This window comes from Rhinolophus ferrumequinum, chromosome X (assembly GCF_004115265.2).
Source record: "Rhinolophus ferrumequinum isolate MPI-CBG mRhiFer1 chromosome X, mRhiFer1_v1.p, whole genome shotgun sequence".
Taxonomy (NCBI): Eukaryota; Metazoa; Chordata; class Mammalia; order Chiroptera; family Rhinolophidae; genus Rhinolophus; species Rhinolophus ferrumequinum.
Window position 1 is genome coordinate 77625923 of NC_046284.1, and position 15948 is coordinate 77641870.

At 35.4% G+C, this 15948-nt stretch overlaps 1 protein-coding gene across 3 annotated transcripts in view; it reads right to left on the reverse strand.

The window, feature by feature from the left end:
* Window positions 1-15948, reverse strand: part of LOC117026978 (vascular endothelial growth factor receptor kdr-like) — a 348517-nt gene that overhangs the window by 41168 nt on the left and 291401 nt on the right. For all 3 annotated transcript variants that reach the window (XM_033114327.1, XM_033114346.1, XM_033114337.1), the window contains one exon: window positions 10299-10380. In XM_033114327.1, the coding sequence (XP_032970218.1) occupies window positions 10299-10380 (82 nt within the window). The remainder of the gene's footprint in view (window positions 1-10298; window positions 10381-15948) is intronic.

Here is a 15948-nt window from a genome sequence, read left to right on the forward strand (position 1 = left end):
AACCATGGAGAAAATAAAGAGGCAACCAACTGAATGGGAGAAGATTTTTGCAAACAGTGCCTCAGATAAGGGGCTAATATCTGAAATATACAAGGTATTCATGCAACTCAACAACAGAAAAACTAATGACCGAATTGGAAAATGGGCAGAGGACCTGAAGAGACTTTTCTCCAAAGAGGACATACAAATGGCAAATAGACATATGAAAAAATGCTCAACATCACTAATCATCAGAGAAATGCAAATAAAAACCACAATGAGATATCACCTTACCCCAGTCAGAATGGCTATCATCAATATGACAAATAGTAAGAAGTGTTGGAGAGGCTGTGGAGAAAAAGGAACCCATACATTGTTGGTAGGAATGCAGACTGGTGCAACCACTGTGGAAGGCAGTGTGGAGGTCCCTCAAAAAATTATGAGTGGAATTACCATATGGCCCAGCATTCCCTCTCCTGGGTATCTACCCAAAAAATCTGAAAACATTTATCCATAAAGATAAGGGTGCTCCAATGTTCATTGTAGCTTTATTTACGATGGCCAAGACTTGGAAACAACTGAAATGTCCTTTGATAGATGAATGGATAAAGAAGTTGTGGTATATACACACAATGGAATACTATCCGGCATTAAGAAAAGATGAAATAGGTCCATATGTGACAATGTCGATGGATCCTGTGATTAAGTGCTAAGCGAAATAAGTCAGAGAGGAAAAGCAGAGAACCATATGATTTCATTGATATGTGGTATATAAACCAAAAACAACAAAAGAGGAAGACAAAGAAATGAGAAACAAAAACTCATAGACACAGACAATTGTTTAGTGGTTACCAGAGGGTAGGGGAGGAAGGTGTGGTAGATGAGGGTAAAGGGGATCAAATATATAGTGATGGAAAGAGAACTGCCTCTGGGTGGTGAACACACAATGTGATTTATAGAGGATGTAATATAGAATTGTATACCTGAAATTTATGTAACTTTACTAACAATTGTCACCCCAATAAACATTAATTGAAAAAAAAAGAGGAAAAAGAATGAAATCAAACTTTCCAATCAGATGTCTAAATTCCATCATTAATATATTTCTGTCAAATGCAATCTTTTTATTAGTGTTATTTATGTATTTATATTTTTATTAAATTTATTGGGGTGACATTGGTTAATAAAATTATATAGGTTTCAAGTGTACAATTCCATAACATATCATCTATATATTTTCTTGTGGGTTAACCACCCAACGTCAATTCTCCTTCCATAACCACATATTTGACCTCCTTTACCCTCCTCTATCACGCTCGTTCCTTCCCCTCTAGTAAACATTAATCTTGTCTGCATCTATGAGTTTTTACTCTTTTGTCTTGTTAGTTTGTTGCTTTCAGTTTTATAGCCCACATAGGAGTGGAATCATATGTTTCTTGACTTTTTCTGTCTCAGTTATTTTGCTTAGCATAATAATCTCAAGATCTAACCATGTTTTCAAAAATGGCAGTATTTCATCACTTTTTTATGGCAGAGAAATATTCCATTGTGTATATATATATATATATATATATATATATATATATATATATATATATATCACATCTTCTTTATCCAATCATCTAGTGAAGGACACTTTGGTTGTTTCCATGTCTTTCCCACCGTGAATAATGCTGCAATGAACATAGGGGTACACATATTTTTATGCATAAATGTTTTCAGATTTTTTTGGTAGATACTCAGAAGAGGGATTGCTGGGTCATATAGTGACTCTTATCTTAATTTTTTAGGAACCTCCATACTGTTTTCCATAGCAGCTGTACCAATTTACATTCCCACCATCAGTGTATGGGGGTTCCTTTTTCTCTCCAACCTCTCCAATATTTGTTATTACTTACTTGTCTTGTTGATAATAGCCATTCTAACACGTGTGAGGTGGTATCTCATTGTGGTTTTGATTTGTATTTTCCTAATAGCTAGTGAAGTTGAGCAGTTTTTCATATATCTGTTGGCCATTTGTATGTCTTCTTGGAAGAAGTGTCTGTTTAGGTCCTCTGCCCATTTTTAAATTGGATTGTTTGTTTTTCTGTTGTTGAGTTGTATGAGTTCTTTATACATTTTGGATACTAGCCCTTTATCTGAGGTGTTTGCAATATCTTCTCCCATTTGGTTGGTTGTCATTTTGTTTTGCTTATGGATTCTTTTGCTGTGCAGAAGCTTTTTAGTTTGATATCGTCCCATTCATTTATTTTGCTTTTAGTTCCCTTGCCTTTTAGGTCAAATTCATAAAATCCTCTCTAAACGCAAGGTCCATAAATTTAGTACCTATGCTTTCTTCCGTGCAATTTATTGTTTCAGGTCTTATGTTTAGGTCTTTGATCTCTTTTGAGTTAATTTTGGTGTATGGTTACGGAAAGCAGTCTAGTTTCACTTTTGCAAGTGGCTTTCCATTTTCCCCAGCACCATTTATTGAAAAGGCTTTCTTTTCTCTGTTGTGTGTCTTTGGCTCATTGTTAAAAGAAATTGAAGAAGACACAAAGAAATGGAAATGTATTCCATATTCAAGGAGTGGAAGAATCAACATAATTAAAATGGCCATGTTATCCAAAGCAATATACAAATTTAATGCAACCCCCATCAAAATCCCAATGGCATTTTTAAAAGTAATTGAACAAAGTATTAGAATTCAAGGAATCACAAGAGACCTTGAATAGCCAAAGCAATACTGAGAAAAATGGATAAGGCTGGAGGTATCACACTCCCTGACTTCAATTTATACTACAAAGTGACAATAATCAAAACAGTAAGGTATTGGCAGAAAAACAGACATACAGATCGATGGACTAGCATTGAGAAGACAGAAATAAACCGACATATATATGGGCAGATATTTTTTTTAATTAGTTTCATGTGCATAAGACAAAGTAATACTTAGATGTTTATCATTTATATCCCTCAAGGGCAGATAAATTTTGACAAAGGAGCCTTAGAGTCCTCTTTAAAACTGAAAGATCCTTAGGGAGGAATAATCTAACATCCCTAACCTCTTATGATAAATGAGTTGATCAGATCTCAGTGACTAATATCAAGGGAAAGCAGTGGGTGTGTTGGGGTTGATGAATGAATTTAAAGGACCAGATTGGTTAAAGAAGATATGGTACATATGTACACTGGAATACTAATCAGCCATAAGAAAGGATGTAATACTGCTATTTGTCACAACATGGTTGGATCTTGAGATTATCATGCTAAGCAAAATAAGTCAGATAGATAAAGTTGAGAACCATATGATTTCACTCATGTGAGATATAAAGCAGAAATCAACAAAAACCCTCATAGACAACAGTTTAGTTGTTACCAGAGGGAAAGGGGGTGGGGAGGTAGAAAAGGGTAAAGGGGGTCAAATGTATGATGATGGAAGGAGATTTCACTCTAGGCCATGAGCACACAATGCAGTATATAGATGATGTATTATAGAATTGTACACTTGAAATCTATGTAATTTTATTAACCAATGTCACACCAATAAATTTAATAAAATAAAAAATAAAAAGAATACATTATTATTTCAATAGATGCAGAAAAAGAATTTGAGAAAATTCAACATCCATTCATTATAAAAACTCTTGACATATTATGTATAAAAAGAATGTAACTTAACATAATTATGGCCATATATGATCAGCCCACAGCTAGCATCATACTCAATATTGAAAGATTGAAAGCTTTTTCTCTGAGATTAGGAATGAGACAAGGGTTCCTACTCTTACAACTTCTATTCAACATAGTACTGGAAGTCTTAGAGCAATCTGGCAAGATAAATAAATAAATGGCATGAGAATCACAAAAGAAGTAGAAAAATTTTCTCTATTTTTAGATGACATGATTTTATATATAGAAATTCCTATAGAATACATGAAAAAAACTGTTAGATATAGTAAAAAATCAATAAAGTTGAAGGGTACAAAATTAACACGGAAAAATTAGTAGCATTTCCATACACTAACTATAAATTACCTGAAAAAGAAATAAAGAAAATAATTTACAATAACATCAAAAATAATAAAATATTTAGAAATTAACTTAACCAAGGAGGTAAAAGATCTCTACTCTGAAAACAGAAAACAAGACATTGATGAAAGAAATTGAAGAAGACACAAACAAATGGAAAGATATTCCATGTTCATGAATTGGAAGAATTGATATTGTTAAAATGTCCATACCATCCAAAGCCTTCTATACAGTCAGTGCAATCCCTTTCAAGTTTCCCATGGTATGTTTTACAGGAGAAATGCTAATGAGGATGTGGACAAAAGGGAACCCTTCTGCTCTGTTGTTGGGATTGTAAATTAGTACAGCTTAAATGGAAAACAGTATATTTTTTTCAAAAACATAAAAATAGAACTACCATATGATCTAGGAATTTCATTTCTGGGAATATATCCAAAGGAAATTAAAACACTATGTCCAAGATATATCTGCACACCCATGTTAATTGTTGTATTGTCTATAATAGCCAAGACATGGAGACAACTTGTGTCTATTTTCAGGTGAAAGGATAAAGAAATTATAATATATATATAGTTATATTATATTATATTACATTAAGATTATTATTCAGCCATAAAAAGATATGGAAATGCTACCACTTGCAACATGGATAAAACTTGAAGGACATTATGTTAAGCAAAATACATCAGACAGAGTAACACCAATACTTTATGTTCTTACTTATATGTGGAATCTAAAAAAAATCATAAAAAAAAGATATATGACATGATGGCTATATTTAACACTGGGGTATATGAAAGTTGTTAAGAGAGTAAATCCTAAGCATTCTCATCACGAGGATAAAAAGACGTGTTTTTTTTTTCTTGTATCTACATGAGATGTTAGATGTTAACAAAACTTACTGTGTAATCATTTTACAATATATGTATGCCAAGTCATTATTCTTCACAGTTTAAATGTATACAGTGGTGTATGTCAATTATATCTCAATAAACTGGAAAAATGTGTAAAATTCAAAGGGTCATACTGTATTGAGATTTATGCAAATATTTACCACAATAAATTTTAGAACAGTTTCATCACCTCAAAATGAAGCCCATACACATTAGTTGTCCCTTCCATTTCTGGGAATCTTCTAGGCCCTAGGCAACCACCAATCTACTTTATGCCTCTATAGATTTGCTTATTCTGGATAATTCATATAAATGAAATCATATAATATTTGCTATTTTGTGACTTTCTTTCATTCAGCATATGTTTTAAAGATTCATCCATATTGTAGCATGTGTCAATAGAATGTATCATTCCTTTTCATGACTGAGTAATGTTCCATATTTGGTAATTATTTTAATCAGTTGATAGGCATTTCAGTTGCTTCCACTTTTTAGCTATTATTAATAAGACTGATATAAACATTTGTGTACAAGATTTTGGGTGGACATGTTTTCAATTCTATAGGGCATATACTTAAGAGTGAAATTACTAGGTCACATGGTGACTCTATGATTAACATTTTCAGAAACTGATGAAAAATTTTCCAAAATGGCTGTATCATTTTATATTCCCACTAGCAATGTATGAATGTTCCAATTTCTCTGCATCCTCACCAATCGTTGTTATAGTCTGTGGTTTTTATTTTTTTTGATTTTCTTGTTTTTAACAGCCACCTTTTGAGTGTGAAGTGGTATCTCACTGTGGATTTAATTTGCATTTTACTAATGACTACTGACATTTAGCATATTTTCTTGTGTTGGCCATTAGTATATCTACCTTGGAGAAAAATATTCAAATCATCTGCCTATTTTTTTTTTATCATTTCAGTTCTCTCTCTCTCTTTTTTTTAATTTATTGGGTTGACAATTGTTAGTAAAATTACATAGATTTCAGGTGTACAATTCTGTATCACATCATCTATAAATTACATTGTGTGTTCACCACCCAGAGTCAGTTCTTCCATCACCATATATTTGATCCCCCTTATCCTCATTTCTCACCCCCACCCCCCCTTACCCTCTGGTAACCACTAAACTATTGTCTGTGTCTATGAGTTTTTTTTTTTTTTTACTTAGACGTTTATCATTTATATCCCTCACACTGTGAACCCCCCTCTCACCATCCACTATCTCTCTGACATCGCACCGACCCATCCCATTTCCACTATCTCCACTCCCAATGCTGTACTCTGCCTCTTGTAAATGTATACATACCTATATATACATATACATACATACATATATATATATATATATATATATATATATATATATATATATATAATATTATAGTTGGCATTCATTATTGTTCAGCTTCAGGTGTACAGTGCAGTGATCAGGCATCTACATCTTCCCTGAGATGGTCTCCCAAATGGGACATGTGTCTATCGGATACCCTACAAAATCTTTACAACATTATTGATTACATTCCCCAGATTAATTTTCAAAACTCTGTTCATCTCCCTATTTTTTAATTGGGTTATTTTTCTTTTTATTGTCTACTTTTAAGAATGATTTCTATATTCTAAATTCGAATCCTTTACATATATATGATTTGCAAATACTTTCTCCCATTCTGTATGTTGTTGTTAGACTTTCTTGATAGTATTCTTTGAAGAACAAAAGTTTTAATTTTAGTGAAGTTCAATTTATTTTTTTGTTTGGTTGCTTGTGCCTTTGATTTCACATCTCAATTATCATCACCTCATCCAAAGTAACACAGATTTATAATACTTTTTCTTCTACAACTTCAGTAGCTTTATCTCTTACATTGAAGACTTTAGTCTACTTTGAGTTAATTGCATACATGATGTAAAATACAGGTTTGACTTCATTATTTTGCATGTGGGTAACCAGTTTTCACAGCACTATTTGTAGAAAAAAATTACATATTTCCCTTATTGAATGGTGTTAGCACTTTTGTTGAAATGAATTGACTATAGATGTATGGATTTATTTTGGGTCTCTCAATTCTATCCATTGATCTACATGCCTATCCTTATGTCAGAGCCACTCTGATTTGATGATTGTAGCTTTGTAGTAAGATTTGAAATTAGGAAATTTGAGTCCTTCCACTTAGTTCTTTTTCAAGATTATTTTGGCTATTTGGATCCCTGCAATTCCATATGAATTTTGGGAGTGGCTTTTCTAGTTCACAAAAAGAAAAAAAAAAAAAAAAACTATTGGAATTTTCGAAGGGATTATATTGAATCTGTAGATTACTTTGTGTAGTACTGACATCTTAACAATATTAAGTTTTCCAATCTATAAACACAGGATATCTTCCCATTAATTTATGTCTTCTTTAATTTCTTTCAACAATGTTTTGTTCTTGTCAAAGTCTATGTCTTGCATATACTGGGTTAAATTTATTCCTTAAAAAAGAGTATTTTATTCTTTTTGATGCTTTTGTAAATGGAGTTATTTTAATTTTTTTTTTTTTGGTTTCTTATTGCTAGTGTATAGAAATAAACTGATTTATTATATATGTGTTGATCTTGTATCCTAAAGCAGCTTTGCTGAATTTATTTATTAGGTCTACTTGTTTTTTTGTGGATGCTTTATATATGTGTGTATATGTAAATATATGTAATCAAGCAAGATAAATATATCTCATTATCTGCAAATACACATAGTTTTACCTATTCCTTTCCAATCTCTATGCCTTTTTTTTTCTCCTGCCTAGTACCTCCAGTATAATCCTCACAGATGTGGCAAGAGTGCACATTTTTGTCTTGTTTCTGTTGTACGGGGGAAAACTTTCAGTCTTTCGCCACTAAGTATGATTTTAGCTCTGAGGTTTTCATTAATGCTCTTTATCACATCAATTCCTTTCTATTTCTAGCTTCTTGTGTTTTATTATAAAATGGTGTGGGAATTTGTCAAATGCTTTTTTCTGTGTCTATTGAGACAAAAATTTTTTAAATTTATTCTATTAATATGGTACATTACATTAATTCTTGTATGTTGAACTAACCTTGAATTTTTGGGATAGATCCTATTTAGTTGTGTGCATCATCTTTTCATATGCTGTGGGGTTGTTTTTTTACTATTTTGTTGAGGATTTTTGCACTTATATTTACAAGAAATAATGGTTGTATTGTATTTTTTCTGATGTTTTTGCTTCATTTTGATATCAGAGTAATGCTAGTCTTACAGAATGAATGGGAAAGTGATGCTTTCACTTCTATTTTTAGAAGAATTTGTGAAGACTTAATATTAATTTCTTTAAATGTTTAGGAGAATTCAACACTGAAATCATATGGTCCTGGGATCTGAATGTTTGGGCTTTTTTGACTACTAATTCAATCTCGATATTTGTTATAGGTCTATTCACTTTGTTTATTTCTTTTTGTGTCAATTTTGGTAATTTGTGTCTTTTTGGAATTTGTCCGTTTTCAGACTATCTAATTTTTTGACATACAGTTATTCATAAGATTCCATTATAAACCTTTTTATTTATGTAAATTCAGTAGTAATGTCCCCTCCTTCATTCCTGACTCTAGTAATTTGAACATCCTCTTTTTTCCCCTTTGTCAGACCAGGCTAAAAGTTTATTTTCTTGCTCTTTTCAAATTACCAATTTTGGGGTTTGTTGATTTTCCTTGTTTCTCTCCTCTTTATTTCATTTATTTTTGCTCTGACTTTTATTATTCCTTCCTTCTGCATGCTTTGAGATTACCTTTTTCTTACTTTTCCAGTTTCTTAAGGTAGAAGGCTAGGTTATTGATTTACAATTTTTTGGGGGGTGATGAGCTTTTTTCTTAATTAAAGTTTATTTGGATGACAATTGTTAGTAAAGTTACATAGATTTCAGGTGTACAATTCTGTAATATATCATCTATATCTCCCATTATGTGTTCACCACCCAGAGTCAGTTCTCCTTCCATCACCATATATTTGACCCTATTTACCCTCTTCTAGAATTCCCCTCCCCCTTACCCTCTGGTATATTTATAATTTTTAATATATAATTTTAATATAATTTTTAATAAAGATGTTTACAGCTATAATTTTTCCTCTAAGCACTGCTTTGTCTACATCTAGTAAGTTTTGATATGTTTTGTTTGTGCTCATCTCAATATATTTTATAATTAAAATAATTTTTCTTTGACTCATTGGTTTAAGGATATGTTGTTTAATTTCTGTATATTTTCAAATTTTCAAAATTTCATTCCATTGTTGATTTCTAATTTCATTCTACTGTTGTTCAATAACGTATTTTGCATGCTTTCAAGTCCTTTAAGTCAACAGTTGCTTCTTTCATGGCCTTACACATGATCTATTCTAAAGAATGTTTTATGTGTACTCCAGAAGAACAGTGTAGTTTGCAGTTGTCAAGTGAAATGGTCTATAGATGTCTATTAGTTCTAGGTGGTTTGTAGTGGTCAAGTCTTCTATTTCCCTGTTGATCTTCTGTTTAGTTGTCCTATTATTGATTGGCTTTGGAGTGCCAGATATAGCAAAGTGTCCATTGAATACATTCCCACAGATCAGAAGACATTATTAGTGGTTAGGGAGAAACAGGGACAAAGCAGAAAGGCTGTAAGGTTATTTGAGTTTCTTTCTTTGGTTTGGGTTTGAGGAAATGCTGCAGTGCATTTCCACACCATATGATGAGTGATACTGGGATCTTTTGGAACATAATCTATTGTTATTATATTGGAACACTATTTATGTGCTGAACTGCTGTCCTAGGTTATTGTGTAGAATTAGTTTTGTTTTGGAAGGTTTTCAAAAGGAAGCACCCCAGATTTCTGTGATCAAGAATTTGTGCCAGACTCAGTGGCTAGATTTTAAACATGGCATCCATTTAGCTAAGGCAGCACCCATAGATTTGTCTTTCAGTGATAATATCTGACATTTACATTTTGCAAGGTACTCTTTCAAGTACTTTATGTTAATGATTGTACTGGGAAAAATTACTCATTTAATTTTATTTTGGGATTTAAAATCCTGATATGTTTTTCCAGTTCATCATTTTTTAATGTAATAAGCTTTTTATGAGGTCATAAATGGCATGAATTTGAGTTTTTACACTTCTGCCACTAGCCCTGTGACCTGTAAGTCACATCACCTATCACGTCTTCAGTTTTTCTCTGTTAAATGGTGATTAAATTAAGTACTTTCCAAGGGCCTTTGTACCAGTCTCATTCTCACTTTCTCTTACCAGTTCATCTCTTATTCTTGACAGCAATCTGAGCTCTATCTCAGGTCAATCCCAAAGGGCATGTGAGTTACCTTAGAGAACGCTTTACAAAGGAATCACCAGATATCTTGTCACTTGGACCTATGGAGAAACCAAAAAACACTAACCTCAAGTACAGTTTCCTTATTTTCCTTGGGCATCTTCATCTCATCAAATGACCCAATCAGTTGATCCTTCTGGGGTTCAATGCTGTTGTGGAAAAAAAGAAGAGTTTAGTATGAGGTCCTCTTTTCTCTCTTCTGGGATTGCTGCTTCTTATGTGACAATTCCTTTCAGTTTTTTTAGACATTTTGGCCTATATCTTGGTTTTTAGAAAGAATATGTTTTAGCTCTTTGGAAAATCTTCTGACAATGTCCATAGGAAAAGGCTGTCACTCTATCAATGACACTTGAGGCAGTGTGGCATTCCCAAATTAGCCCATAATAGTTTTAAGACTCCTAAGCTTGATACTTGACTCTTCAAATTGATAGTTTTCTGTCAGCAAGTCACCACCCAGGCTTTAGAGACTCAGATTCCTCATCTGTAAAAAGGGAAGAGGATTGTTCATAATCAAGAGTTTTTAACCTGGAAGACCTATCACCAAGTGTACAAAGATAAAGCCCTCATAAACCTCCTTAAATTGTATGCAAAATTAAGTATGCACATAGTTTAGGGAAAGAGTCAATAGCCTTTATTAGATGCCAAAACGTATCCCATGACTGAGAAGAAGTTAAAGAACCATTGGTACAAGTGAGCTAACTTAGGACTCTAGAGCACTGAGGCCCTTTGAAGTAAACGAGACAAGTGGTTCTCAAAGTATGGTCCATGGACTTTATATCACTGTGACTATTTTGTAACTGCCAATTTGTACTTCTTTTAATTTTGTTTCAATTACAGTTGACATTCAATATTTTTTATATTAGTTTCAAGTGCACAGGTGTACACCATAGTAGTTAGACATTTATATAATTTATGATAATAATATTATAATAACTATGTATGGTGCCAGGTGGGTAGTTATATAAATGTCTAACCACTATGCTGTACACCTGAAACTAATATAATATTGAATTTTAACTATAGTTAAACAATAAAAAAAATAAAAACTTAAAAGGAAAAGTATAATTCATGGACCAGAACTGCATCACCTGGGAGCTTCTTAAAAATTTATGAATCTCCAATACACTCCCAGACCTATTAAATTACAATTTTTGGTGGAGCCCAGAAATCTGTGTTGTAGCAAGCCCTTCAGGTGATTCTAATGCACACTGAAGTTTGAGAACCACTGACCTTGACCAATTCCCTCGTGTTGCTTGGCAGGAAATCCATGTTCCAGAGAGAGGAGGGGACTTGCCTAAGGTTATGTAGTAAATCAGAATCAAGGTCTCCTGACTCCTAAATCAGAACTCCAAAACCCATCAAAGCTCTGAAATTCTATGGGTCTAAGAAAAATCACTGAGAAAACTTCCAGCAAAGATAATAGCTTCATTTCACAGCTCAAAGTACTTCCTTCCCCTAAATACTTTCTTCCACTTTAGTGCTACTCTGACTAGGAAATTCTTATATGTCTCAGGGTATCCTCAGAGGGAAAAACAGAACAAAACAAATAAAACTCTGCAATAGGGTGAAATTCATTGATTCTGAGCTAGTTTATTGCTTTGACTTCCCTTTCATTGATGCCTGTAAAAAACTTAAGTATTTGTTTCCATCCTCCTTTTGTTTTGGACCTCTTAACTGAGGGTATCAGCCCTAAAATCAAGTGATCCAATTATAGTTGTAAATTAGAGATGACTTGGACAGACCTAAAGCTACTTTGAGGGGTCAATGACGGAAGCATCAACTTCATGAAAAGGCCAAATTTGATATTTGTTTATTCACAATCCATGAAAAGTATCACAAAACAAAAACTGGAATAAGAAACATACATTAATTGCATAAAACTTTCTCTTCTGGACACAATTTAGTTTTGAGCCATGGTGACGATGGAGGGGAAAATAGTCTTAAGCTGAGAGTTGTAAGACTGGATATCAGTCTCAGCTCAAGGCCTCAATTTTACTTTCTGACAAGTAGAGTTAGATCTACCCTACATGCCTTCTAGGATACTTGCAAGGTCCATTGTAGAAGCAGATATGAAAGTGTTTTAGACATAGCTGAAAAATATATAAGTATAAGAGTTAGTTCTCTCTCACTGTCTGTCTCTCAGATGTTTCCATTGGTTCCAAAATACCCCATAATAGTTTCCACTGTTCAAAGATCTTGAGAAAAAAAGCACCAGAGAAGTGGGAAGACAATTCTGGCATTTTACAGGCAGATAAGATCATGGGCTCTGGGACAATTTTGCTTGGGTTTGAGTCCTAGCTCTGAGACCTTTGACACAGTACTTAACCTCCGTGTGTCTTAGTTTCTTCATCTATAAAATAGAGATAATAATAGTGATTAAGGTATAATGAACAGTACATTAGTAAATACATCTAAGATAATTTTAGTAATGCCTGGAAATTAGTAAATACTTGATAAATGTTAGTCCTTAGTATTGCTGTTATAGTTACTGACAGAGTCTCCTGAACTAATATAAAATCTGTTATGAGAAATTTTGTGGGGTGGTCCAGGCAGGGTTTACTTACTAATCCAGGCCTAAACATTGATAGTTTCACCAAAGAGTGGCTGCTGAGCAAGGACATGGGGAATCCAGATAATGAGGTGGAAATTTTTTTCTATCTATTTAAATATAATTGACATATAATGATGTGTAAGTTTAAGGTGTACAATGTGATTATTTGATACACATATATATTGTGAACTGCTTACTACAATAAAGTTAGTTAACACATCCTTCATCTCACATTATTACCATTTTATTGTTGCTATGGTGAGAACATGAAGTTCTACTTTCACTGAAAATTTCAAGTATACGTGTTTAAGTCCTTAATTCACTTTGAGATAATTTTTCTGAGTGGTATAAGATAGAGGCTCAATTTTATTATTTTGCATGTATATACCCAGTTTTTCCAAACCATCTATTGAACATATTATCCTGTCCCCATTGAATATTCTTGGCTCCCTTGTCAAATATTAGTTGACCATATATGTGTAGATCTATTTCTGGTCTCCAATTCTGTTCTATTGGTCTACATATATGTTTTTTTATGCCAGTACCACTACTATAGCTTTGTAATATAGTTGAAATCAAAAGTATTATGCCTCTGGCTTTGATCTTCTTTCTAAAGGTTACTGGGACTATTTGGGGTCTTTTGTGACACCATGGAAATCTTTTTCCATGAAAATCTTAGGATTTCTTTTTCTACTTAAAAAAAATGCCATTGGATTTTGATGGCAATTGCATTGGATTTATAGATGGCTTTGGTTTGGATAGACATTTTAACAATATTAATTATTATAGTACATAAACATAGGATATATTTCCATTTATTTCTGTCTTCTTTTATTTCCTACATTGATGTCTTATGGTTTTCCATATACATATTTTTTGAATTTTTAAAAAATTAAATTTATTGGGGTGACAATAGTTAGTAAAATTCCATAGGTATCAAGTGTCTAGCTCCATAATACATCACATATATACCACATTGTGTGCTCACCATCCACAGACAGTTCTCCTTCCATCACCATATGTTTAACCCCATTTACCCTCATCTACTACCCCCCTCCTCCCTTATCCTCTGGTAACCACTAAACTGTTGTCTGTGTCTATGAGTTTTTGTTTCTTTGTTTGCCTTGTTCTTTGTCACTTTCAGGTTTATATTACAGATATGAATGAAGTCATATGGTTCTTAACATTTTTCTGTCTGACTTATTTTGCTTAGCATAATAATATCAAGATGCATAAAACTGAAAAACCCTTGGCTAGACTCACTAAAATAAGAAGAGAAAAGGAGACATCATCAAAATGGCGGCATGAGGTGAACCTCTGTAAAACTCCCCTGGAATTTACAACTAATCGAACAACAATAACTCCACAAAGGACTCCCTGAAAAGCAGACAGGCAAGACGAAGATGCCCGCTACTGAATTCACCTAAAGGTGGGTGAATCGCGAGAATGGGGGAGGAGGGAAGGGAGAAGTGCGGAGACGGAGCTGCGCGGATGGGCACAGGACGCAGACCTAGCTCAGTGCTCCGAGCTCCCTGCATCCCGGAACTACCGCAGCTGCGGGAGAGGGAAGAACTCGGACTGCTAGGGCTCCGCTTATGGCCCACAGGGCTGAGGGGACAGGATATAACACGGCTGAACCCAACGCTCACAGCAGAGACATCAGAGAAAAGACTGAGGGAAGAAGGCTGAAAACGGTGGTTTAAGCTTTCACTGCCAAGCAGAAAACAGAAGCCTTAGGCACTGAGACTAACCGCCCCCTCCCAAACATCCCAGAGCTCGCCCCACCGCCACCTGCCCAGTGCTGGAAGAGGAACAGTAGCAGTGTCAGATCAAAGGAACAGAATATTTGCTGTTCTGAGAACTGTGGACCACAGACACAGATTCCCAGCCCAACTAGGTCTGGCAAAGGGGAGGGAGCTGTGGAAGCAGGACAGGGTATGGTGGTGGTCGCCGCCATTGCTCTGGGCCACCTCTCACAACTCACCCCGCCCCTGGCCCCACCTATCTGGGCGGATCCCTGCAGGAGTAAACAGAACTGCTGAAACACAGGGGCTCTAAATCTGGTGCAGGAAGAGCTTTGGAACTTCAAAACCTATCTGCAGACTCACATGGACACTGCGCCCTGTGACCCAGGCGAACTATTAACAGAGGAGAAGCCCGTCTCCCAAGGAATGCCCCCATTGTGTGAGAAGCTGGAATAGTGCAGAGATAACATAGCACTACCTTGTGAGAGAGAAAAAATAGGCTGCAGTCGGAGAGAAAATAAAACATTCTACCAACAATGCAGTCACTTTCTTCCTGCACTTATGTACTGCATTTTGGGACTATATTTTCTTTTAATAAATGCCTGGCCTGCTTGGCTTTGTTCACGAGGCTTTGTTCCTACATCCTGGAATGCCTACCCACTCTCTGACAACACACTTAAAACTGCGTCATAGGAATGGCGGCAGTGGGGCACACTTTTTGAGTTCTCCTCCGGATCTTATCACAAAGGGGACATACAACCCATCAAACGATTCTCTACTCATCATGCAGAACAGCTAAGTGACTAGTGCAAGCATTATTTGCAGGCAGGCAAATTGGACAAGCAGGGGAAGAGGGAAGGGAGTGGAGTGGAGATGCGGCCCGCATCTGAGGCTGTGGAGACGTGGCCTGTACCTTCGGCTGTGGAGACGCGGCCCATACCTTCAGCTGTGGAGATGCGGCCCGCATCTGCGACGGTGGAAACGCAGCCGGCATCTGCACCTGCAGAGACGCAGGGGATCCCAGGACAGAACAGAGAGCACAGAAGCCAGGAGGTGGGCTCTTTCCCTGAGTCCCACAACTGATCTCTCCCACCGAGGGGGCAGCATATCCAGCATTTGAGGCAATAACCTCAGCTAGGACTTCCAGTTGGGCCCTAGGCCGGACAAAGGACGAAAACTCCATACCTGGGCCCCTCCCCCCTGTTCTTCCAATCTTGCCCGGGCCCTTCCAGAGACTTAAACTGGCCCCTGAGCTGAGGGGTAGTGTCAGATTACAGAGGAGCTGTAGTGCTCAGGCTCTGGGAAGACTGGCAGGCAGCTCTGACCCATGGAAGAGGTTGGGAAGAGTGTGATTTTTGCTGGGCTATGAGAGAAGAGACTCCACTACCCCCAACCCCCACCCTTTCTGGCCTGCCTACGGC